General features: G+C 41.0%; 1 protein-coding gene across 1 annotated transcript; it reads left to right on the forward strand.

Moving 5' to 3' along the window:
* The first annotated feature begins 19,148 nt into the window (after positions 1-19,148).
* Positions 19,149-23,723, forward strand: LOC124673355 (aspartyl protease family protein 1-like). The gene is made up of 10 exons (XM_047209450.1): positions 19,149-19,468; positions 19,554-19,689; positions 20,717-20,940; positions 21,022-21,246; positions 21,362-21,497; positions 21,577-21,650; positions 21,740-21,839; positions 21,923-21,983; positions 23,210-23,281; positions 23,353-23,723. Exons 1-10 carry the CDS (start codon positions 19,149-19,151, stop codon positions 23,553-23,555), a joined length of 1,551 nt encoding a protein of 516 aa, XP_047065406.1. The 3' UTR covers positions 23,556-23,723.
* The last annotated feature ends 175 nt before the right edge of the window (positions 23,724-23,898 follow it).

Genomic DNA, 23,898 nt, shown 5'->3' on the forward strand with positions numbered 1-23,898 from the left:
TCGTAAGGAACCGCGACTAAAGGGGGGGGGCCTTTAGTCGCGCTTAATTGGTCGCGGTTGCGCAACCGCGACCAATGGCAGTTGCGCACCACGACTGATGGCCTTTTTTCTACCAGTGGACTGACCGGAGATATGCTTCCGTACTTTTTCGCTGGACCGGCCTATTCAATTGTATTAATTTTTTATGCCCATAATAAAGAAAAGCTCCGATCCTAGGCCCCCTCTCCGGCCTCGGCCCTAGGCGGCCGCCCATGGCTGCCATGGGTGTGATAGATTCTACGTTCGCCGCCAGATTTACACATACAGAATACTAAGATTTAACTTCACGAGCTTAGCATTATAGACATGGTCTCAGAACACGAAAAAACGGAAAGGTAAAGCATGAGTCATGTGAATGATATGCTGGACACTTGTTGTTCGCCTTTAAAGGTGCACCTTCTCTCATGAAGATCGGACTTGGTGTAGTGGATTTAGTTCGTGTAATAACTAACACAACCTGGGGAATGTTATTTTGAGTGGGTGTTCACCTAGTAATTTAGAAATAGAATCTGAACTCAGTTTATCATGAAATTAATCTAAATATTTTTGAAAATATGTTGTAGATCATGACGCCACCCACCATCAACTTCAAGCGTTCCTAGAGAAAAAGAAGTCGAAAAACACTGGAAGTTACTTTACTTACTGGTTGCGCAATCTGAGGATTATCGTCAATGCTGCTCAAAAGACCTATGTGATCGATGGACCGTTGGATGCCCCCACCACCTGTAGAGACTGCTTCCGAGGACGAGAATTTTTTTTTTGGACTCGTAAAGAGGACTACAAAGTAGTTCAGTGTGCCATGGCTTAGAATCGTTTCGAGAACCATGGCCCATATTAAATTATGTAGGAGCTCAAAATGATATTTGAGACCCACGTGGCTATGTAAAACTATGAAGCCTCTGATAAGTTCTTTAAATTACACCGTAGGGGAATTGGTACAGTTGTCAAAAAAGTTCTTTAAATGTAAGATGGAAGATAATAGCTCTTTTAGCGAGCACCTGCTCAAGATGTCTGGGCATGCAAACAAGCTCCAACAACTAGGAATAACGATTCCTAATGATTTGGGGATTCATGGTGTTCTCCAATTATTGCCACCAAGTTACAAGAATTTTGTGATGATAACAATATGAAATGTATGAAGAAGACGCTGCCCGAGCTCTTCTCAATGCTTAAAACTGATGAATTAGAAATCAAGAAGGAGCATCACGTGTTGATGGTTAACAAGACCACCAGTTTCAAGAAAGATGGCAAGTCAAAGAAAAGAGCGACTTCAAGAAGGGTGATCCTCCTCCAAGGAAGCCCACAAAGGCTGGTCCTAAGCCTGTCACTGAGTGTTTCTACTGTAAGGGCGATGGGCACTGAAAGCGTAACCGCCCCTTGTACTTGGTCGATTTGAAGGCTGGCAACATTAAGAAGAAAGATATATTTGATATATATGTTATTTATGTGTACCTTACTAGTGATTGTAGTAGTGCATTGGTATTTGGTACTAGTTCGGTTTCTCAAATTTTGCAACTCGAAATAGGAACTATGGAATAAATTAAGACTGGCGAGAGACGAGGTGACGATGTACGTTGGAAATAGATCTTAGATTGATGCGATCGCCACTGGCACGCTCCCTCTCCGGCTACCTTTGAAATTAGTTTTAAATCTAAATACTTATTATTTGGTTCCTGCGTTAAGCATGGACATCATTTCTGGATCTTGTTTTATTGCGAGACGGTTATTCATTCAAGTCTGAGAATAATGGTTGTTAATTTATATGTGTAATATCTTTTATGACCATGTCATCTGAGATGAATGGTTGATTCTTATTGAATCTCGATAGTAGTGATACACATGTTCATAACATAGATGCCAAACGAATAAACAATAATGGTGATATTTCCTCATACATATGGCACTGTCATTTAGGTCACATTGGTATAAAACGCATGAAAAAGGTTCACTCTGATGGCCACTTGAATAACTTGACTTTGATTCATTTTTGAGAGATGTGAACCATGTCTTATGGGCAAGATGAACAAACTCCATTTTCCGGTACGATGGAGCGGGCTACGGACTTGTTGCAAATAATACATACTGATGTATGCGGTCCAATGAGTGTAGGAACGAGCGGTGGATATTGTTACTTTCTTTCTTTCATGGATGATTTGAGTTGATATGGGTATATTTACTTAATGAAAGACAAGTCAGAGACTTTCAAGAAGTTTAAGGAATTTTAAGGTAAAGTGGAATATCATCGTAACAAGAAGATTAAATTTCTACATTCCGACCATGGAGGTGAATACCTGAGTTACCATTCTAGCGTGCATTTCAAGAAATATGGAATTGTTTCACAACTGACGCCGCCTGGAATACTACAACGCAATATCCGAACATCGTAATCGTACTCTATTGGATATGGTTCGGTCTATGATGTCATTTACAGATTTTCCGTTATCATTTTGGGGTTATGCATTAGGGATAGCCACATTCACTTTAAATAGGAACAACCACATTCACTAAATAGGGCACCATCTAAATTCGAACGAAGTTACTACTTAACCTCGTAGGTCGACAAGAACACATACTGCTCATGAATGGTATGGTGACACTGTCATGAATGTTATGTTGGTTGAAACAGTGACGAACTTGCGTGTATGATGACGCGACGATGAGCCCGGATAGCAACAAATGTCAAGAAGCCATGGAATACGAAATTCGATCCATGTACGAAGACTAAGTATGGACTTTGGTGGACTTACCTAACGGCCGCAAAACTATTGAGAACAGATGGATCTCCAAGAGAAAAACAGATGATGATGGAATGTGACCGTCTATAATGCTCGACCTGTCGCGAAAGGGTTCTGGTGGCCCAAGGAATTGACTACGATGAGACTTTCTCACCTATAGCGAAGCTAACGAATGTAATGATTTTGTTAGCAATTGCTTCATTTTTTATTATGAGATTTGACAGATGAATATCAAAACGGTGTTCCTTAATAAAAACATTGACAAAACGTTGTATATGGTACAACCTAAAGGTTTTGCCAAACCTAAGGATGCTGACAAGGCATGTAAGCTTGAACATTCCATTTATGGTCTGAAGCAAGCATCCTGAAGTTGGAACCAACGTTTTGATGAAGTGATCATTTTTTTGGATTTATACAAATTTATGGAGAAGCTTGTATTTAGCAGAAAATGAGTGGGAGCTATGTAGCATTTTTAATAATATATGTGGATGACATATTTTTTATTGGAAATTATATAAGACTTCTTGATAGCGTCAAAGGCTATTTGAATTAAAGTTTATCAATGAAGGATCTTGATGAAGCAGCGTATATATTAGGCATCAAGAACTAATAGATAGCTCAAGACGCTGAATATGACTTCCCTAGAGTACATATGTTGACAAAGTTATTAAGAAGTTCAGAATGTACGAAAGTAAGAAAAGGTTCATATACCCATGTTGTCGGGTAAGATATTGAGTAAAACTCAAGGTGCAGCTTGATGCGCGTGAGACACACGTCCGTTGGGAACCCCAAGAGGAAGGTGTGATGTGCACAGCAGTAAGTTTTCCCTCAGAAAGAAACCAAGGTTTATCGAACCAGTAGGAGCCAAGAAGCACGTTCAAGGTTGATGGCGGCGAAGTGTAGTGCGGCGCAACACCGAGGATTCCGGCGCCAACGTGGAACCTGCACAACACAACCAAAGTACTTTGCCCCAACGTAACGGTGAGGTTGTCAATCTCACCGACTTGCTTGTGAACAAAGGATTAACCGTATTGTGTGGAAGATAATTGTTTGCGAAGAACAGTAAAGAACAAGTATTGCGGTAGATTGTATTTCAGATGTAAAGAATAGGACCGGGGTCCACGAGTTCACTAGTGGTGTCTCTCCCATAAGATAAATAGCATGTTGGGTGAACAAATTACAGTTGGGAAATTGACAAATAAAGAAGGCATAACAATGCACATACATATATCATGATGAGTACTATGAGGTTTAATCAGGGCATTACGATAAAGTACATAGACCGCCATCCAGCATGCATCTATGCCTAAAAAGTCCACTTTCAGGTTATCATCCGAACCCCTTCCGGTATTAAGTTGCAAGCAACAGACAATTGCATTAAGTATGGTGCGTAATGTAATCAACACAAATATCCTTAGACAAAGCATCGATGTTTTATCCCTAGTGGCAACAGCACATCCACAACCTTAGAACTTTCTGTCACTGTCCCAGATTTAATGGAGGCATGAACCCACTATCGAGCATAAATACTCCCTCTTGGAGTTACAAGTATCAACTTGGCCGAGCCTCTACTAGCAACGGAGAGCATGCAAGAACATAAACAACATATATGATAGATTGATAATCAACTTGACATAGTATTCAATATCCATCGGATCCCAACAAACACAACATGTAGGATTACAAATAAACGATCTTGATCATGATAGGCAGCTCACAAGATCGAACATGATAGCACAATGAGGAGAAGACGACCATCTAGCTACTGCTATGGACCCATGGTCCAGGGGTGAACTACTCACACATCGATCCGGAGGCGATCATGGCGATGAAGAGACCTCCGGGAGATGATTCCCCTCTCCGGCAGGGTGCCGGAGGCGATCTCCTGAATCCCCCGAGATGGGATTGGCGGCGGCTGCGTCTCTGGAAGGTTTTCCGTATCGTGGCTCTCGGTACTGGGGGTTTCGCGACGAAGACTATTTGTAGGCGGAAGGGCATGTCAGGGGGCCACACGAGGGACCCACACGCTAGGGCCGCGCGGCCAGGGGCTGGGCCGCACCGCCCTGTTGTGTGGCCACCTCGTGGCCCCACTTCGTTTCCGCTTCGGACTTCTGGAAGCTTCGTGGAAAAATAGGCCCCTGGGCGTTGATTTCGTCCAATTCCGAGAATATTTCCTTACTAGGATTTCTGAAACCAAAAACAGCAGAAAACGACAACGGCTCTTCGGCATCTCGTCAATAGGTTAGTGCCGGAAAATGCTTAATAATGACATATAATGTGTATAAAACATGTGAGTATCATCATAAAAGTAGCATGAAACATAAGAAATTATAGATACGTTTGGGACGTATCAAGCATTGATACATCTCCGACGTATCGATAATTTCTTATGTTCCATGCCACATTATTGATGATATCTACATGTTTTATGCATACTTTATGTCATATTTATGCGTTTTCCGGAACTAACCTATTGACGAGATGCCGAAGGCCAGCTTGTCGTTCTGCTGTTTTTGGTTCCAGAAATCCTAGTAAGGAAATATTCTCGGAATCAGACGAAATCAATGCCCAACATCCTATTTTTCCACCCGAGAGCCACCAGAGGGGAGCCCTGGTGGGCCCAGATGATAGGGCGGCGCGGCCAGGGCCTGGGCCGCGCCCCCCTACTGTGTCGTCGCCTCGTCAGCCCTCCGACTCCGCCTCTTCGCCTATTTAAAGGTCCATGATCTAAAACTTCGAGACGGAAAAGCCACGGTACGAGAAACCTTCCAGAGCCGCTGCCATCGCGAAGCCAAGATCTGGGGGACAGGAGTCTCTGTTCCGGCACGCCGCCGGGACGGGGAAGTGCCCCCGGAAGGCTCCTCCATCGACACCACCGCCATCTTCACCAACGCTGCTGTCTCCCATGAGGAGGGAGTAGTTCTCCATCGAGGCTCGGGGCTGTACCGGTAGCTATGTGGTTCATCTCTCTCCTATGTACTTCAATACAATAATCTCATGAGCTGCCTTACATGATTGAGATTCATATGATGATGCTTGTAATCTAGATGGCATTATGCTAGTCAAGTGGATTTTACTTATGTGATCTCCGGAGACTCCTTGTCCCACGTGTGTAAAGGTGACAGTGTGTGCACCGTGTGGGTCTCTTAGGCTATATTTCACAGAATATTTATTCGCTGTTATGAATGGCATAGTGAAGTGCTTATTTATATCTCTTTATGATTGCAATGTGTTTTGTATCACAATTTATCTGTGTGCTACTCTAGTGATGTTATTAAAGTAGTTTATTCCTCCCTGCACGGTGTAATGGTGACAGTGTGTGCATCGTGTAGTACTTGGCGTAGGCTATGATTGTGATCTCTTGTAGATTATGAAGTTAACTATTGCTATGATAGTATTGATGTGATCTATTCCTCCTTTCGTAGTGTGAAGGTGACAGTGTGCATGCTATGTTAGTACTTGGTTTGGTTATGTTGATCTGTTATGCACTCTAAGGTTATTTAAATATGAACATTGAATATTGTGGAGCTTGTTAACTCCGGCATTGAGAGTTCGTGTAATCCTACACAGTTAGTGGTGTTCATCATCCAACAAGAGGGTGTAGAGTCTAGCATCTATTTATTTATTCTGTTATGTGATCAATGTTGAGAGTGTCCACTAGTGAAAGTATGATCCCTAGGCCTTGTTCCTAAATATCTGCTATCGCTGCTTGTTTACTTGTTTTACTTGCATTTATACTTGCTCGCAATATTACCACCATCAACCACACGCCGATCCCGGACAGACAAAGCACTTTTACGGTGCCATTGCTACTGCTCATACTTATTCATACCACCTGTATTTCACTATCTCTTCGCCGAACTAGTGCACCTATTAGGTGTGTTGGGGACACAAGAGACTTCTTGCTTTGTGGTTGCGGGGTTGCATGAGAGGGATATCTTTGACCTCTTCCTCCCCGAGTTCGATAAACCTTGGGTGATCCACTTAAGGGAAACTTGCTCGCTGTTCTACAAACCTCTCGCTCTTGGAGGCCCAACACCGTCTACAAGAATAGAAGCACCCGTAGACATCAAGCTATTTTTACGGCGCCGTTGCCGGGGAGGAAAGGTAAACGGCACTCACACACCGGATCCCGGCAACGAAGCACTTTTCTGGCGCCGTTGCCGGGGAGGAAAGGTAAAAAGGCACTCATACTCCGGTCCCAGGTAAAGTACTTTTCTGTTGCCGTTGTGTGTGCGCTCGAAGCTATTTCCTTTAGATCCTGCAATTGCATCTTTTTGTCTCTTGTTTTACACTAGTAAGGCTTAATGGAAGACAACAACAAAATGAGAGATCTTTATGAACTTTATCTTGAATTAGGACATGATGTGTTTGAAGAGAAAATTAAAAAACCCATGGAACTTATGCATGCTAATGGGAATGTTATTAGTATGAATGCTTTGAACACCATTGTTGCTAATGCTATGGAAGAATTTAAGCTTGGGGAGGTCGGTTTTGATGAAAATGATCTCTTTAGTCCTCCGGGTATTGAGGAGAAAGTTTATGTTGATTATGATATGCCTCCCATATATGATGATTATAATGATAGTGGTCTTTTGGTGCCGCCTACTATGGAGAGTAAATTTGATTATGATTATACTATGCCTCCTACACTTGATGAGAATAATAATGATAGCTACTTTGTTGGATTTGCTCCCACTACAACTAATAAAATTGATTATGCTTATGTGGACAGTAATGATACTTTTATGCATGTGAATAAGAATGCTTTATGTGATACTTATATTGTTGAATTTGTTCATGATGCCTCTGAAAGTTATTATGAGAGAGGAAAATATGGTTGTAGAAATTTTCATGTTACTAAAACACCTCTCTATATGCTGAAATTTTTGAAGTTACACTTGGTTTTATCTTCCTATGCTTGTTACTTTGCTCTTCATGAACTTGTTTATTTACAAGATTCCTATGCATAGGAAGCATGTTAGACTTAAATGTGTTTTGAATTTGCTTTTTGATGCTCTCTTTTGCTTCAACTCTTATTTCTTGCGAGTGCATCATTGAAATTGCTGAGCCCATCTTAATGGCTATAAAGAAAGCACTTCTTGGGAGATAACCCATGTGTTTATTTTACTACAGTAATTTTGTTTTATATTTGAGTCTTGGAAGTTGTTACTACTGTAGCAACCTCTCCTTATCTTATTTTATTGCATTGTTGTGCCAAGTAAAGTCTTTGATAGCAAGGTTCATACTAGATTTGGATTACTGCGCAGAAACAGATTTCTGTCTGTAACGAATTTGGGCAGAATTCTCTGTAGGCAACTCAGAAAAATCTGCCAATTTACGTGCGTGATCCTCAGATATGTACGCAACTTTCATTCAATTTGGGAATTTTCATCTGAGCAAGTGTGATGCCACTTTAAAATTCGTCTTTACGGACTGTTCTGTTTTGACAGATTCTGCCTTTTATTTCGCATTGCCTCTTTTGCTATGTGGGATGGATTTCTTTGTTCCATTAAACTTCCAGTAGCTTTGGGCAATGTCCAGAAGTGTTAAGAATGATTGTTTCACCTCTGAACATGTGAATTTTTGATTATGCACTAACCCTCTAATGAGTTTGTTTTAAGTTTGGTGTGGAGGAAGTTTTCAAGGGTCAAGAGAGGAGGATGATACACTATGATCAAGAAGAGTGAAAATTCTAAGCTTGGGGATGCCCCCGTGGTTCATCCCTGCATATTTCAAGAAGACTCAAGCATCTAAGCTTGGGGATGCCCAAGGCATCCCCTTCTTCATCGACAACATTATCAGGTTCTTCTCTTGAAACTATATTTTTATTTGGTCACATCTTATGTACTTTACTTGGAGCGTCTGTTTGTTTTTATTTTTGTTTTGTTTGAATAAGTTCATGCTTGTGTGGGAGAGAGACACGCTCCGCTGGTTCATATGAACACATGTGTTCTTAGCTTTTAATGTTCATGGCGAAGGTTGAAACTGCTTCGTTCATTGCTATTTGGTTGGAAACGGAAAATGCTACATGTAGTAATTGGTAAAATGTCTTGGATAATGTGATACTTGGCAATTGTTGTGCTCATGTTTAAGCTCTTGCATCATATACTTTGCACCTATTAATGAAGAAATACATAGAGCTTGCTAAAATTTGGTTCGCATAATTGGTCTCTCTAAGGTCTAGATAATTTCTAGTAAAGAGTTTGAACAACAAGGAAGACGGTGTAGAGTCTTATAATGTTTACAATATGTCTTTTATGTGAGTTTTGCTGCACCGGTTCATCCTTGTGTTTGTTTCAAATAACCTTGCTAGCCTAAGCCTTGTATCGAGAGGGAATTCTTCTCGTGCATCCAATTTTGAGCCAACCACTATGCCATTTGTGTCCACCATACCTACATACTACATGGTATTTCTCCGCCATTCCAAAGTAAATTGCTTGAGTGCTACCTTTAAATAATTCAAAATTTATCACCTCTGATTTGTGTCAATGTTTTATAGCTCATGAGGAAGTATGTGGTGTTTATCTTTCATTCTTGTTGGGCAACTTTCACCAATGGACTAGTGGCTTCATCCGCTTATCCAATAATTTTGCAAAAAGAGCCGCGCGGGGTTCCCGGCCCCCAATTAATCAACCTTCATTAATAATTCTCTTCACATGTTTTGCTCGATTCATCGTTAAGCAACTTAATTTTGCAAATAGACACTCCTTCATGGTATGTGAATGTTGGAAGGCACCCGAGGATTCGGTTAGCCATGGCTTGTGTAAGCAAAAGGTTGGGAGGAGTGTCATCCATAAATAAAACTAAAATACATGTGTAAACAAAAGAGAAGAGGGATGATCTACCTTGCTGGTAGAGATAACGTCCTTCATGGGAGCCGCTCTTTGAAGGTTTGTCTGGAAAGGGGGTTAGAGTGCCCACTACCATTCGTTGACAACAACAAACACCTCTCAAAATTTTACTTTTATGCTCTCTTTATGTTTTCAAAACCAAAGCTCTAGCACAAATATAGCAATCAATGCTTCCCTCTGCGAAGGGCCTTTCTTTTACTTTTATGTTGAATCAGTTCACCTATTTCTCTCCATCTCAAGAAGCAAACACTTGTGTGAACTGTGCATTGATTCCTACATACTTGCATATTGCACTTGTTATATTACTTTGCATTGACAACTATCCATGAGATATACATGTTATAAGTTGAAAGCAACCGCTGAAACTTAATCTTCCTTTGTGTTGCTTCAATACCTTTACTTTGATTTATTGCTTTATGAGTTAACTCTTATGCAAGACTTATTGATGCTTGTCTTGAAAGTACTATTCATGAAAAGTCTTTGCTTTATGATTCATTTGTTTACTCATGTCATTACCATTATTTTGATCGCTGCATTCATTACATATGCTTACAATAGTATGATCAAGGTTATGATGGCATGTCACTCCGGAAATTATCTTTGTTATCGTTTACACGCTCGGGACGAGCAGGAACTAAGCTTGGGGATGCTGATACGTCTCCGACGTATCGATAATTTCTTATGTTCCATGCCACATTATTGATGATATCTACATGTTTTATGCATACTTTATGTCATATTTATGCTTTTTCCGGAACTAACCTATTGACGAGATGCCGAAGGGCCGATTGCTTTGTTCTGCTGTTTTTGGTTCCGTAAATCCTAGTAAGGAAATATTCTCGGAATCGGACGAAATCAATGCCCGAGCATCCTATTTTTCCACGAAGCTTCCGGAACACCCGAGAGCCACCGGAGGGGAGCCCCAGGTGGGCCCGGATGATAGGGCGGCGCGGCCGGGGCCCGGGCCGCGCCCCCATCGTGTCGTCGCCTCGTCGGCCCTCCGACTCCGCCTCTTCGCCTATTTAAAGGTCCCCGACCTAAAACTTCGAGACGGAAAAGCCACGGTACGAGAAACCTTCCGGAGCCGCCGCCATCGCGAAGCCAAGATCGCGGGGGACATGAGTCTCTGTTCCGGCACGCCGCCGGGACGGGAAGTGCCCCCGGAAGGCTCCTCCATCGACACCACCGCCATCTTCACTCAACGCTGCTTGTCTCCCATGAGGAGGGAGTAGTTCTCCATCGAGGCTCGGGGCTGTACCGGTAGCTATGTGGTTCATCTCTCTCCTATGTACTTCAATACAATAATCTCATGAGCTGCCTTACATGATTGAGATTCATATGATGATGCTTGTAATCTAGATGGCATTATGCTAGTCAAGTGGATTTTACTTATGTGATCTCCGGAGACTCCTTGTCCCACGTGTGTAAAGGTGACAGTGTGTGCACCGTGTGGGTCTCTTAGGCTATATTTCACGAGAATACTTATTCGCTGTTATGAATGGCATAGTGAAGTGCTTATTTATATCTCTTTATGATTGCAATGTGTTTTGTATCACAATTTATCTGTGTGCTACTCTAGTGATGTTATTAAAGTAGTTTATTCCTCCTGCACGGTGTAATGGTGACGAGTGTGTGCATCGTGTAGTACTTGGCGTAGGCTATGATTGTGATCTCTTGTAGATTATGAAGTTAACTATTGCTATGATAGTATTGATGTGATCTATTCCTCCTTTCGTAGTGTGAAGGTGACGAGTGTGCATGCTATGTTAGTACTTGGTTTGGTTATGTTGATCTGTTATGCACTCTAAGGTTATTTAAATATGAACATTAAATATTGTGGAGCTTGTTAACTCCGGCATTGAGGGTTCGTGTAATCCTACACAGTTAGTGGTGTTCATCATCCAACAAGAGGGTGTAGAGTCTAGCATCTATTTATTTATTCTGTTATGTGATCAATGTTGAGAGTGTCCACTAGTGAAAGTATGATCCCTAGGCCTAAATACTGCTAAACAAAAACAAAAACGAAAGCAAACAGACGCTCCAAGTAAAGCACATAAGATGTGACTGAATAAAAATATAGTTTCACTAGAGGAACCTGATAATGTTGTCGACGAAGAAGGGGATGCCTTGGGCATCCCCAAGCTTAGATGCTTGAGTCTTCTTGAAATATGCAGGGATAAACCACGGGGGCATCCCCAAGCTTAGACTTTTCACTCTTCTTGATCATAGTATATCATCCTCCTCTCTTGACCCTTGAAAACTTCCTCCACACCAAACTCGAAACAAACTCATTAGATGGTTAGTGCATAATTGAAAATTCATACATTCAGAGGTGACATAATCATTCTTAACACTTCTGGACATTGCACAAAGCTACTGAAAGTTAATGGAACAAAGAAATCCATCGAACATAGCAAAACGAGGCAATGCGAAATAAAAGGCAGAATCTGTCAAAACAGAACAGTCCGTAAAGACGAATTTTACAGGGGCACTTAACTTGCTCAGATGAAAATGCTCAAATTGAATGAAAGTTGCGTACATATCTGAGGATCACGCACGTAAATTTGCAGATTTTTCTGAGTTACCTACAGAGAATTCTGCCCAGATTCGTGACAGCAAGAAATCTGTTTCTGCGCAGTAATCCAAATCTAGTATTGACTTTACTATCAAAGACTTTACTTGGCACAACAATGCAATAAAATAAAGATAAGGAGAGGTTGCTACAGTAGTAACAACTTCCAAGACTCAAATATAAAACAAAGGTACTGTAGTAAAAACATGGGTTGTCTCCCATAAGCGCTTTTCTTTAACGCCTTTCAGCTAGGCGCAGAAAGTGTGAATCAAGTATTATCAAGAGATGAAGCATCGACATCATAATTTGTTCTAATAATAGAATCATAAGGTAACTTCATTCTTTTCTAGGGAAGTGTTCCATACCTTTCTTGAGAGGAAATTGATATTTAATATTACCTTCCTTCATATCAATAATAGCACCAATAGTTCGAAGAAAAGGTCTTCCCAATATAATGGGACAAGATGCATTGCATTCAATATCCAAGACAACAAAATCAATGGGGACAAGGTTATTGTTAACCATAATACGAACATTATCAATCCTCCCCAAAGGTTTCTTCATAGTATTATCAACAAGATTAACATCCAAATAACAATTTTTCAATGGTGGCAAGTCAAGCATATCATAGAGTTTCTTAGGCATAACAGAAATACTTGCACCAAGATCACATAAAGCATTACAATCAAAATCATTGACCCTCATCTTAATGATGGGCTCCCAACCATCTTCTAACTTCCTAGGAATAGAAGTTTCAAGTTTTAGTTTCTCTTCTCTAGCTTTTATGAGAGCATTTGTAATATGTTTTGCAAAGGCCAAATTTATAGCACTAGCATTGGGACTTCTAGCAAGTTTTTGTAAGAATTTTATAACTTCAGAGATGTGACAATCATCAAAATCTAAACCATTATGATCTACAGCAATGGGATCATTGTCCCCAATGTTGGAAAAAATTTCAACAGTTTTATCACAAGCAGTTTCAGCAGTTTTAGCAATTTCAGGTAATTTTGCATGCTTTGCACTAGGAGTAGAAACATTGCCAACACCAATTATTTTACCATTGATAGTAGAAGGTGTAGCAACATGTGAATCATTAACATTACTAGTGGTGGTAATAGTCCAAACTTTAGCTACATTATTCTCTTTAGCTAGTTTTTCATTTTCTTCTCTATCCCACCTAGCACGCAATTCAGCCATTAATCTTATATTCTCATTAATTCTAACTTGGATGGCATTTGCTGTAGTAACAATCTTATTATCAATATCCTCAGGTTTAGCAGCCATTTTATTAATTAAAGAGGATTGTGATGCAGACATGTATGAGATTCGGTTTTCAGCATTTGAAATCTTAGTTTGCAAACCCGAAATTTCCATATTCAAGTTTTCAAGTTGATTTCCTATATTTTTCAACAAGGTAGATTGTTCATTCATAGTTTTAGTAAACAATTGATTTTGCTCATATTGTGATTTCATAAAGCTCTTAGTGGATCTTTCAATTTCTAGCACCTTTTCCTCATATCTACCATAAGAATTACCATAATCATTACCATTAGCAGAAGGATATGGCCTATAGTTGTTACCAGAATTATTCCTATAAGCTTTGTTGTTGAAATTATTATTTTTAATGAAATTCACATCAACATTCTCTTCTTGAGCAACCAATGAAGCTAAAGGAACATTATTTGGATCAACATTAGATCTACCATTCACAAGCATGGACATAATCACATCAATCTTATCACTCAAGGAGGAGGTTTCTTCAACAGAATTTACCTTCTTACCTTGTGGAGCTCTTTCCGTGTGCCATTCAGAGTAATTTATCATCATATCATCAAGAAGCTTTGTTGCCGCCCCCAAAGTGATGGACATAAAGGTACCTCCTGCAGCTGAATCCAACAGGTTCCGCGAAGAAAAATTCAATCCTACATAGAAGGTTTGGATGATCATCCAAGTAGTCAGTCCATGGGTTGGGTAATTCTTTACCAAAGATTTCATTCTCTCCCATGCTTGAGCAACATGTTCATTATCTAATTGCTTAAAATTCATTATGCTACTTCTCGAAGATATAATTTTAGCGGGAGGATAATATCTACCAATAAAAGCATCCTTACATTTAGTCCATAAATCAGTACTATTCTTAGGCAAAGATAGCAACCAATCTTTAGCTCTTCCTCTTAAGGAGAAAGGAAACAATTTCAATTTTATAATATCACCATCTACATCCTTATACTTTTGCATTTCACATAGTTCAACAAAATTATTAAGATGGGCAGCAGCATCATCAGAACTAACACCGGAAACTTGCTCTCTCATAACAAGATTCAGTAAAGCAGGTTTAATTTCAAAGAACTCTGCTGTAGTAGCAGGTGGAGCAATAGGTGTGCATAGGAAATCATTATTATTAGTGTTTGTGAAGTCACACAACTTAGTATTTTCAGGAGTATTCATTTTAACAGTAGTAAATAAAGCAAACTAAACAAAGTAAATGCAAGTAACTAATTTTTTTGTGTTTTTAATATATAGAACGCAAACAAGATAGTAAATAAAATAAAGCTAGCAACTAATTTTTTTGTGTTTTGTTTTAGTGCAGCAAACAAAGTAGTAAATAAAGTAAAGTAAAGCAAGACAAAAACGAAGTAAAGAGATTGGAAGTGGAGACTCCCCTTGCAGCGTGTCTTGATCTCCCCGGCAACGGCGCCAGAAAACAGTCTTGATGCGCGTGAGACACACGTCCGTTGGGAACCCCAAGAGGAAGGTGTGATGTGCACAGCAGTAAGTTTTCCCTCAGAAAGAAACCAAGGTTTATCAAACCAGTAGGAGCCAAGAAGCACGTTGAAGGTTGATGGCGGCGAAGTGTAGTGCGGCGCAACACCAGGGATTCCGGCGCCAACGTGGAACCTGCACAACACAACCAAAGTACTTTGCCCCAACGTAACAGTGAGGTTGTCAATCTCACCGGCTTGCTGTGAACAAAGGATTAACCGTATTGTGTGGAAGATAATTGTTTGCGAAGAACAGTAAAGAACAAGTATTGCAATAGATTGTATTTCAGATGTAAAGAATAGGACCGGGGTCCACAGTTCACTAGCGGTGTCTCTCCCATAAGATAAATAGCATGTTGGGTGAACAAATTACGGTTGGGCAATTGACAAATAAAGAAGGCATAACAATGCACATACATATATCATGATGAGTACTATGAGATTTAATCGGGGCATTACGACAAAGTACATAGACCGCCATCCAGACATGCATCTATGCCTAAAAAGTCCACTTTCAGAGTTATCATCCGAACCCCTTCCGGTATTAAGTTGCAAGCAACAGACAATTGCATTAAGTATGGTGCGTAATGTAATCAACACAAATATCCTTAGACAAAGCATTGATGTTTTATCCCTAGTGGCAACAAGACATCCACAACCTTAGAACTTTCTCATCATCGTCCCGCATTTAATGGAGGCATGAACCCACTATCGAGCATAAATACTCCCTCTTGGAGTTACAAGTATCAACTTGGCCAGAGCCTCTACTAGCAACGGAGAGCATGCAAGAACATAAACAACATATATGATAGATTGATAATCAACTTGACATAGTATTCCATATCCATCGGATCCCAACAAACACAACATGTAGGATTACAAATAAACGATCTTGATCATGATAGGCAGCTCACAAGATCGAACATGATAGCACAATGAGGAGAAGACGACCATCTAGCTACTGCTATGGACCCATGGTCCAGGGGTGAACTACTCACACATCGATCCGGAGGCGATCATGGCGATGAAGAGACCTCCGGAGATGATTCCCCTCTCCGGCGAGGTGCCGGAGGCGATCTCCTGAATCCCCCGAGATGGGATTGGCGGCGGCTGTGTCTCTGGAAGGTTTTCCGTATCGTGGCTCTCGGTACTGGGGGTTTCGCGACGAAGACTATTTGTAGGTGGAAGGGCAGGTCAGGGGGCCACACGAGGGACCCACACGCTAGGGCCGCGCGGCCAGGGGCTGGGCCGCGCCGCCCTGTTGTGTGGCCACCTCGTGGCCCCACTTCGTTTCCTCTTCGGACTTCTGGAAGCTTCGTGGAAAATTAGGCCCCTGGGCGTTGATTTCGTCCAATTCCGAGAATATTTCCTTGCTAGGATTTCGAAACCAAAAACAGCAGAAAACGAGCAAGCGGCTCTTCGGCATCTCGTCAATAGGTTAGTGCCGGAAAATGCATAATAATGACATATAATGTGTATAAAACATGTGAGTATCATCATAAAAGTAGCATGGAACATAAGAAATTATAGATACGTTTGGGACGTATCACAGCTACGACGGAAGAAAGATAAAGGATGAACAATATTTCCTATGTCTCTGCCATAGGCTCTATCATGTATGTCATGCTGTGTACAAAACCGGATGTGGTACATGTTGTTAGTTTGACCAGTAGGTACCAAAGTGACCCTGAAATGGAACACTCGATAGCGATCAAGAATATCCTGAAGTACTTGAAAAGAACTAAGGATATGTTTCTCACTTACGGAGGTGATGAAGTGCTATTCGTAAAGTATTATGTCGATTCTAACTTTGACACTGACCCGGACGACTCGAAGTCACAATCTCAATACGTATTTATTTTGAATGGTACATCAGTGAGATGGAGGAGTTCCAAGCAGAGCATGGTGGCGGCATCTTCAAGAGAATTAGGATACATGGCTGCTTCAGAAGCTGCACATGGAGCGGTTTGGATGGAGGAGTTCATTAACAAACTTTAGCGCATTATACCTGATGGTCATCTATTGTCACAACATTGGTGTTATAGCTAATGCTAAGGATCAAAGGTCTCATAAGAATTTCAAGCATATCAGGCGCCACTTTAATTCTATTTGTGAGTATGTCCATGAAGGGGACGTAAAGATTTTCAAAGTACACACATATCTGAATGTGGCGGGATCAGTTGACTAAACGTAACTCTCCCAAGGGAAAAACATGATTAACACAAAAAAATCTATGGGTGTTAGCTTCATCACAATGTAATCTAGGTTATTGACTCTAGTGCAGGTGGAGGACTGTTGGAGATATGCCAAAGAGGCAATAACAAAGTTTTTATTGTTATATCTGTGTGTTTATGATAAATCTTCATTTCTCATGCTATAACTGTATTAGCCCGAAACATTAATACATATCTATTTTATAAACAAACCGGAGTCGCTAGTAAGCCTCTCGTTTTAACTAGCTCATTGATTAAAAAATGATAAAGATTTTATAATCATGAACATTGGATGTTGTTAATAACATAATCATATCATTAGGACAATGATATGATGGACACATACCCAAAATAAGCATAGCAATATGATCAAGTCGTTACGTTTATTTTGTTGTAGCTTTCAAATGCATACTAACCTAATCATGGTATCATGTCGGTCACTAACCACATATGATTGCTTTGACGACAGTAAATGTCACACCGTAACAGGGTGATTGTAAAAGTGGCATTGGGTATTCAGAAAGTGATAGTTGAGGCTTATGGATTAAGTGTGGGATTTTTCCATCCAAATGACGGAGAGATATACTCTGGGACCTCTCGATGAGATCACACCTAATGATCTTGCAAGTACGTGAGTAGTTCGTAGGGGATGCCATATCACAAAACGAGTAAAGAGTACTTATCGGTAACAAGATTGAACTAGATATGAGTGTTACTGATAATCGAATCTCAGATAAGTAAAGGACCGCGAGACAAAGGTAATTGGTCACAATGTGTATGGTTCATTCGATGACGAGGTCATCATTGAATATGTAGAGCAATTACAGATCTCCATATCCCGCTGTTGGTTATTGATATGAGAGGTTTCTCGATCATGTCTGCATTATTCACGAAATGTAGGGTAACAAACTTAAGGTTCGACGATGGTTAGGGTTGGAGATCGAATGTTGTTCGGAGTCTTGGATTGCATCGAAGGCATCACAAGGAGGTTTTGAAGATTCTAAGGAATAAGATTGATATAAGGAAGTCACTTTCCGGGTGTTTGGCCGTCGGGTTTTTAGAAGGTTCCGAAGGGGCAACCAGTGGCCCAAGTGCTCCGAGAAGGTCCACATGAGCCGATGGGTGCAGCCCAGCCCTAATGGGCGAAGCGCACCAGCCCTTAAGGTACAGCCAACCATACCCCCAACGGATAAGGGAGAATCCCTAAAATTAAAGGGCAGGGGACTTGGGGGAAAGTCTACCCCCATGTGCTGACCCTAGGAGAAGGTGGGGCTTCGCCGGTTGCGTCCTTCGACATAGGCGAGGAGGGAGAGGGTTGGGGAGGAGGGTGGCTGGCAGAGTGGACAAAGGGGCCTGGCGGCGCTAATGTTTGGGATACGCGGGTGCTCGCCTTTCTCGATTTCGTCTTGTGAAGCAATCGGAAGACGGACTAAGACATAAAGGTTATGGATTTGTTGAAAACATTTCATAACATAGAAACACTACACATCTACAATACAACAATTTTCAAATGTAAAGTCAGACAAAGCTTGACAAACCTTCAAGACTAGTAATACTAAATTCAAATCTGTGGCCGATACTGTTGTATATGTACTGTTTCCATTCAGATATGCCTCCCCGGAATGGTGAGTAGAGAGAGAGGTGTGAGCTCCTGAGCTAAAAGCATGCTGCTTAGCCGCGTTCCTTTAATTTTACAGCCCACGAGTAAAAAAGCAAAGCACGAACAGTAGTACACTCCAATTATTTGGTTCCGTACTAGAAGCCGCTAAAAATAATTCCAAAGCAAAGCAAAGCAACTCGACGCCGCACCCACTGACACTGTCACACGCCACACCGGCCGGAAATCCCGTCGCCGACCGACCTCCGCCGCCGCCACCCCGCGTGTGCCGTGCCAGAGCCTCAAGAGCGATACCCGATCGTCGTCGATTTAGCTACACCTACCGGATCCATCACATGCGGCGGCGACATCTCGGATGACGCCCCAGCTCCTCGGCGCTCTGCTCCCGGTCCTCCTGTTCGCCGGCGTCGCGGGCGGTGCCAGAGGCCAATGGACCAGGGCGCCGTCGCTGGAGTTCCACCACCGGCTCTCCGCGCCCGTGCGGCGGTGGGCGGACGCCCGCGGGCACCAGCTCCCCGGCGGCTGGCCGGCGCCCGGCGGGGCCGCCTACGTCGCCGCCCTCGCCGGGCACGACCGCCACCGCGTGCTTTCGGCCGGAGGCGGCGCCGCAGATCACCCTCCGCCTCTCACCTTCTCCGAGGGGAACGCCACGCTGAAGGTCAGCAACCTCGGATTGTAAGGCCTCTAGCTACTTTCCTCTTCTTTCAATTATCTGTGTGCACTTTTGATGTTGGTGCTCGATCTGTGTTTCTTGTTGTAGCTTGCACTATGCTCTTGTCACGGTGGGCACGCCGGGCCACACGTTCATGGTGGCGCTGGACACTGGCAGCGACCTCTTCTGGCTTCCTTGCCAGTGCGACGGGTGCACGCCGCCAGCCTCGGGCACTTCCGGAGCAGTAAGAGCTCTATTCTATTCATAATTTTGCTGGATCCTTCGATCAAGAGGACGTTTCTGCATAGATCAGAGCTAAATGCCATATACGCTGCATTCTGTTTTATAACAATTATTGCTCCATTTACTTATGAACTCCTTAGTACTGAGGATATGATTTCACCTAATGCTTTATACTCCCTCCGTCCTATGAAACTTCTCTGAACTTTATCAAAATTTAGATGTACCTGTAGACACTATTTAGCATGTAAAGACATCCAAATTTTGACAAATTTCAGACAAGTTTCACGGGACGGAGGGAGTACCATGTTTGGTTTCTACTAAAATTAGTTATGTAGTAGGTTTGCTTCATTTTATGTGTGGTGAAAGGGGTGCAGGAAATTTTGGCTACTAGCTATCGTATATCATCATATACAACAGGAAGATTACTTGTGTGGCTGATCAACATTGGGTATTCTGTCAAAAGAATGGGCTGCTGGATTTGTACAGCACGAGCTCCTTGGTTAGACACAAGTTTGTATGATTCTGGCCTCTTGTGGTCATGCAGTTCAGTGACCCAACTCACTCGATATGTTTTTCTTGCTGTCTTTTTAGGGGAGGGTTAGGATTTTAGTTGTATTCAAGCATTTGAAATACAATGCGGAAACTTTCATAATAATTTCCTAGCATGGTGGTGAAATGGGAAGTGTAAATAAGAAGCTCAATTTAGGCTTGTTGATCCTATAGTCTGATCATTTCACACTTCATATAAATGGCTGAGGCACTAGTTTGGATTATACAACACCTTCTGATTTCACTACATTGTTGTTCCTATCCTGCTGCTGTGTTCTTATTCCTTCATATTTGAAGCTCTGTTCATTATAAATAAGTTTCTCTATCCTTTTATTTCTCTCGTGATAACCTTATTTCAGATATAGAAACACATTATTTTTTTGCTGGTAGTTTGCTGCATGCCTGCATTGTATTTATATGTTCTCTTTAATAGTTTCAAGTTTTCTTACTTATAGTTTGTTAATTATCTGAGATTTCAGGCTTCTTTGTACATTCCTAGCTTGTCATCAACAAGCCAAGGAGTTCCTTGCAACAGTGACTTTTGTGGTCTTAGAAAAGAATGTTCTACAACATCAAGTTGTCCATACAAGATGGTGTATGTCTCTGCGGACACATCATCTTCCGGATTTCTCGTGGAGGATGTGCTTTACCTATCAACAGAGGATACTCGCCCTCAAATTCTCAAGGCACAAATAACGTTTGGGTAATATTTACTCTCGATCTAGTGAGATGAAGATATTCTTTTCCCAGTTTTGATGAATTATGAAGTATTTTATTTTATCAGATGCGGACAGGTTCAGACAGGGTCATTTCTGGATGCTGCTGCTCCAAATGGTCTTTTTGGACTTGGGGTAGACATGATATCAGTTCCTAGCATTCTTGCTCAGAAAGGTCTGACAACTGATTCCTTCTCAATGTGTTTTGGCCGTGATGGTATTGGGAGGATCAGTTTCGGAGACCAAGGCAGCTCGGACCAACAGGAGACACCGCTTGACATCAACCAGAAACAGTGAGCAATTTTTTTTCATTTACCAGGCTTACAGTAGGTGTTGTGTTTTCCGCCTAGTACATTTGTGTCTGCTCCTTGTAATTTGGCTCATCTGTGATAATTTGTTATTTTCCAGCCCTACGTATGCCATCACTATCACTGGGATTTCTGTTGGAAATAATGCAATGGATTTGGAGTTTAGTGCAATTTTCGACACAGGGACATCCTTCACATACTTGGCAGATCCAGCATATACAGATATAACAGAGAGTGTAAGTAAACTATCTGACTTGGTTTGGCCTTTCTTCAAGAGGGTAATAATTCATGTCGTAGTTATTTCTCCCTTTTCAGTTCCATAGTCAAGTTCAAGCAAATCGCCATGCCGCTGACTCAAGAATTCCTTTTGAATATTGTTATGATCTAAGGTTATTTTTTATCACAAATAAATTCTGTCTGAACTTCAGTGTTGTATCTTTTGTCTATCAATGATAAAATGACCAAGGTTAACTTACAGCTCTAATGAGGCAAGGGTTCAAACCCCTGGTATTAGTCTTAGAACTCTGGGTGGAAGTCTGTTCCCTGCTATTGATCCAGGGCAGGTTATCTCTATTCAGGTATTGTGAGCCTCATATTCTGCAATTCTTGTAACACTGGGATCATGTTTATTTAACCATGCTGTTTTCTTTGATATTTGCAGCAACATGAGTATGTCTATTGCTTGGCGATTGTCAAGAGCACAAAATTAAATATAATTGGACGTAAGTTTACTGCAGAAACTATTCTGGTGCATTATATCATTAACACTAGTGTATGCAGTTTCACAATGTCGTTTTTGAACTTTTTTTATATGCCAATATCATTGATGAGAACCAAACATGCCAATTTTCTGGCTACTGCGTTTAGTTTTTTGTCTCATTTTTTTTTATCTTTTCTGATGAGCAATCCGATCATGTTTGTAGTGATTTCATCACCACAACAAATTAACCTTGCCTTACTGAGAACCAAAGTCATTGTTATTTTTTAACGTTAGTGAATTATGTTCCCTAATGCGGGTAACAGAAGAGGAAATTCATATAGGCATTTCACGTTCTTTTCTTTTGTTGTGACTGTCAATATAGACAGTTGTATATCTTTCTATTGGCCATACAGTTGCTTGTCCTGTTGTCCAAGTTATCTAAATATATTATCTTGTCCCAAAAATGTAAAATATCTCATATTTAAGATCTGAGGTTTCTGATTTAGTATGATACAACTTTGTTTTGCTGCTTAACCGTATGATTCTCAATTTTGTTTGTTTTCTTGCATGAGACACACGGAATAGCTGCTTTTGTTCTTATGGATTGATTCAAAGAATAGTACCCCCTCTATCCCAAATATAAGATGTAATAACATCCAGGACATGAGTGAATTAGATGTAATAACATCGTCTATTATGGGAGGGAGGGAGTAGTAAACAACTAGTCAGTCACTAACAGACAATAGCATGGTTACAAGGGCATTGACATAGTACTCATATTCGCAGCTAAACACTATAAAACAAATTACACCGCATGGCACAAACACCAGTATACATAATATAACTGGGTAGAAAATTGCAGTGCTTATTTTATTTAGGCATAATTAAGCACAACAAGACAGAAATATTGGTGCTACGAAAGCCCATGCACAAGATTTTGCAAAGTTTGGCTAAATAAAATAAGCTAGAAATAAGAAAAATAAGGCTTACTAACATTTAAGCATAAAACCAATAGAATTCCAAATGTTATCAACATTTTTGTAAGAAAATTTTGGGTATCATAGGCATGAAAATTAAAGAGTAATCACAATGGATCAGTCTTGGCACCTAAATGGGCAGTCTAATTTTCCTCATGCAATTTCTTTCTGCACAGCACATTCAATATTAAGAACAGTTTTTTTTATTTAATAGTAAGAACAGTTAATAGTAAGAACAGTTAATAGCACATTCTACATTTTTGCGGTGCAGAAAATTTCATGACTGGTGTTCGTGTTGTGTTCGACCGAGAAAGGAAAATACTTGGTTGGAAGAAATTCAACTGTAAGTAAACCAGTACATGCCTTCTTTCTCCACGCAAAGTCGTTTGCTTATGATATGTTCTACTGATGCAGGTTATGACACTGATAGTTCAAACCCCCTCTCCATCAACTCACGGAATTCATCAGGTTCAACACCTGAGAATTACTCGCCCGAGAAGACAAAAAACCCTGCCGGTGTTACCCAGTTGAGGCCCCTTAGCAGCTCCCCTCATGTAATGTGGCATAATAATAGTTTACTCCTGATGTTTCTGTTCCTCAACTTTCTGGTCTTCTAATTGGTTCTGTAATGACATGGTTGTAAATTAGTTCTCACTGTTACCATGTAGATAACTAGGGAATGACTAGGTGGTAGTTAGTACAGCATAGAGAACAGCACCACTTACATGTCCTGTAAATTGCCTATTTTGTCCAGATCGAGAAAGTAAAATTGTGATGGCCTGTTTTTTGTGGCTCACTTTTTTCCCCTATTTTCTTCCATGAAGAATTCTTGTCAGTTGATAGCATTAACAAAAAAAATGATAAAGGATTTAAAGTGTAACTTCAAAAAAGTAGCCCGGCATAAAATTTTCAGAGAAATTCAACTGATGCTTGTAATTTTTTTTTTTTGAAAGTGTAACT

Source organism: Lolium rigidum, chromosome 7 (genome assembly GCF_022539505.1).
Source record: "Lolium rigidum isolate FL_2022 chromosome 7, APGP_CSIRO_Lrig_0.1, whole genome shotgun sequence".
Classification (NCBI taxonomy): domain Eukaryota; kingdom Viridiplantae; phylum Streptophyta; class Magnoliopsida; order Poales; family Poaceae; genus Lolium; species Lolium rigidum.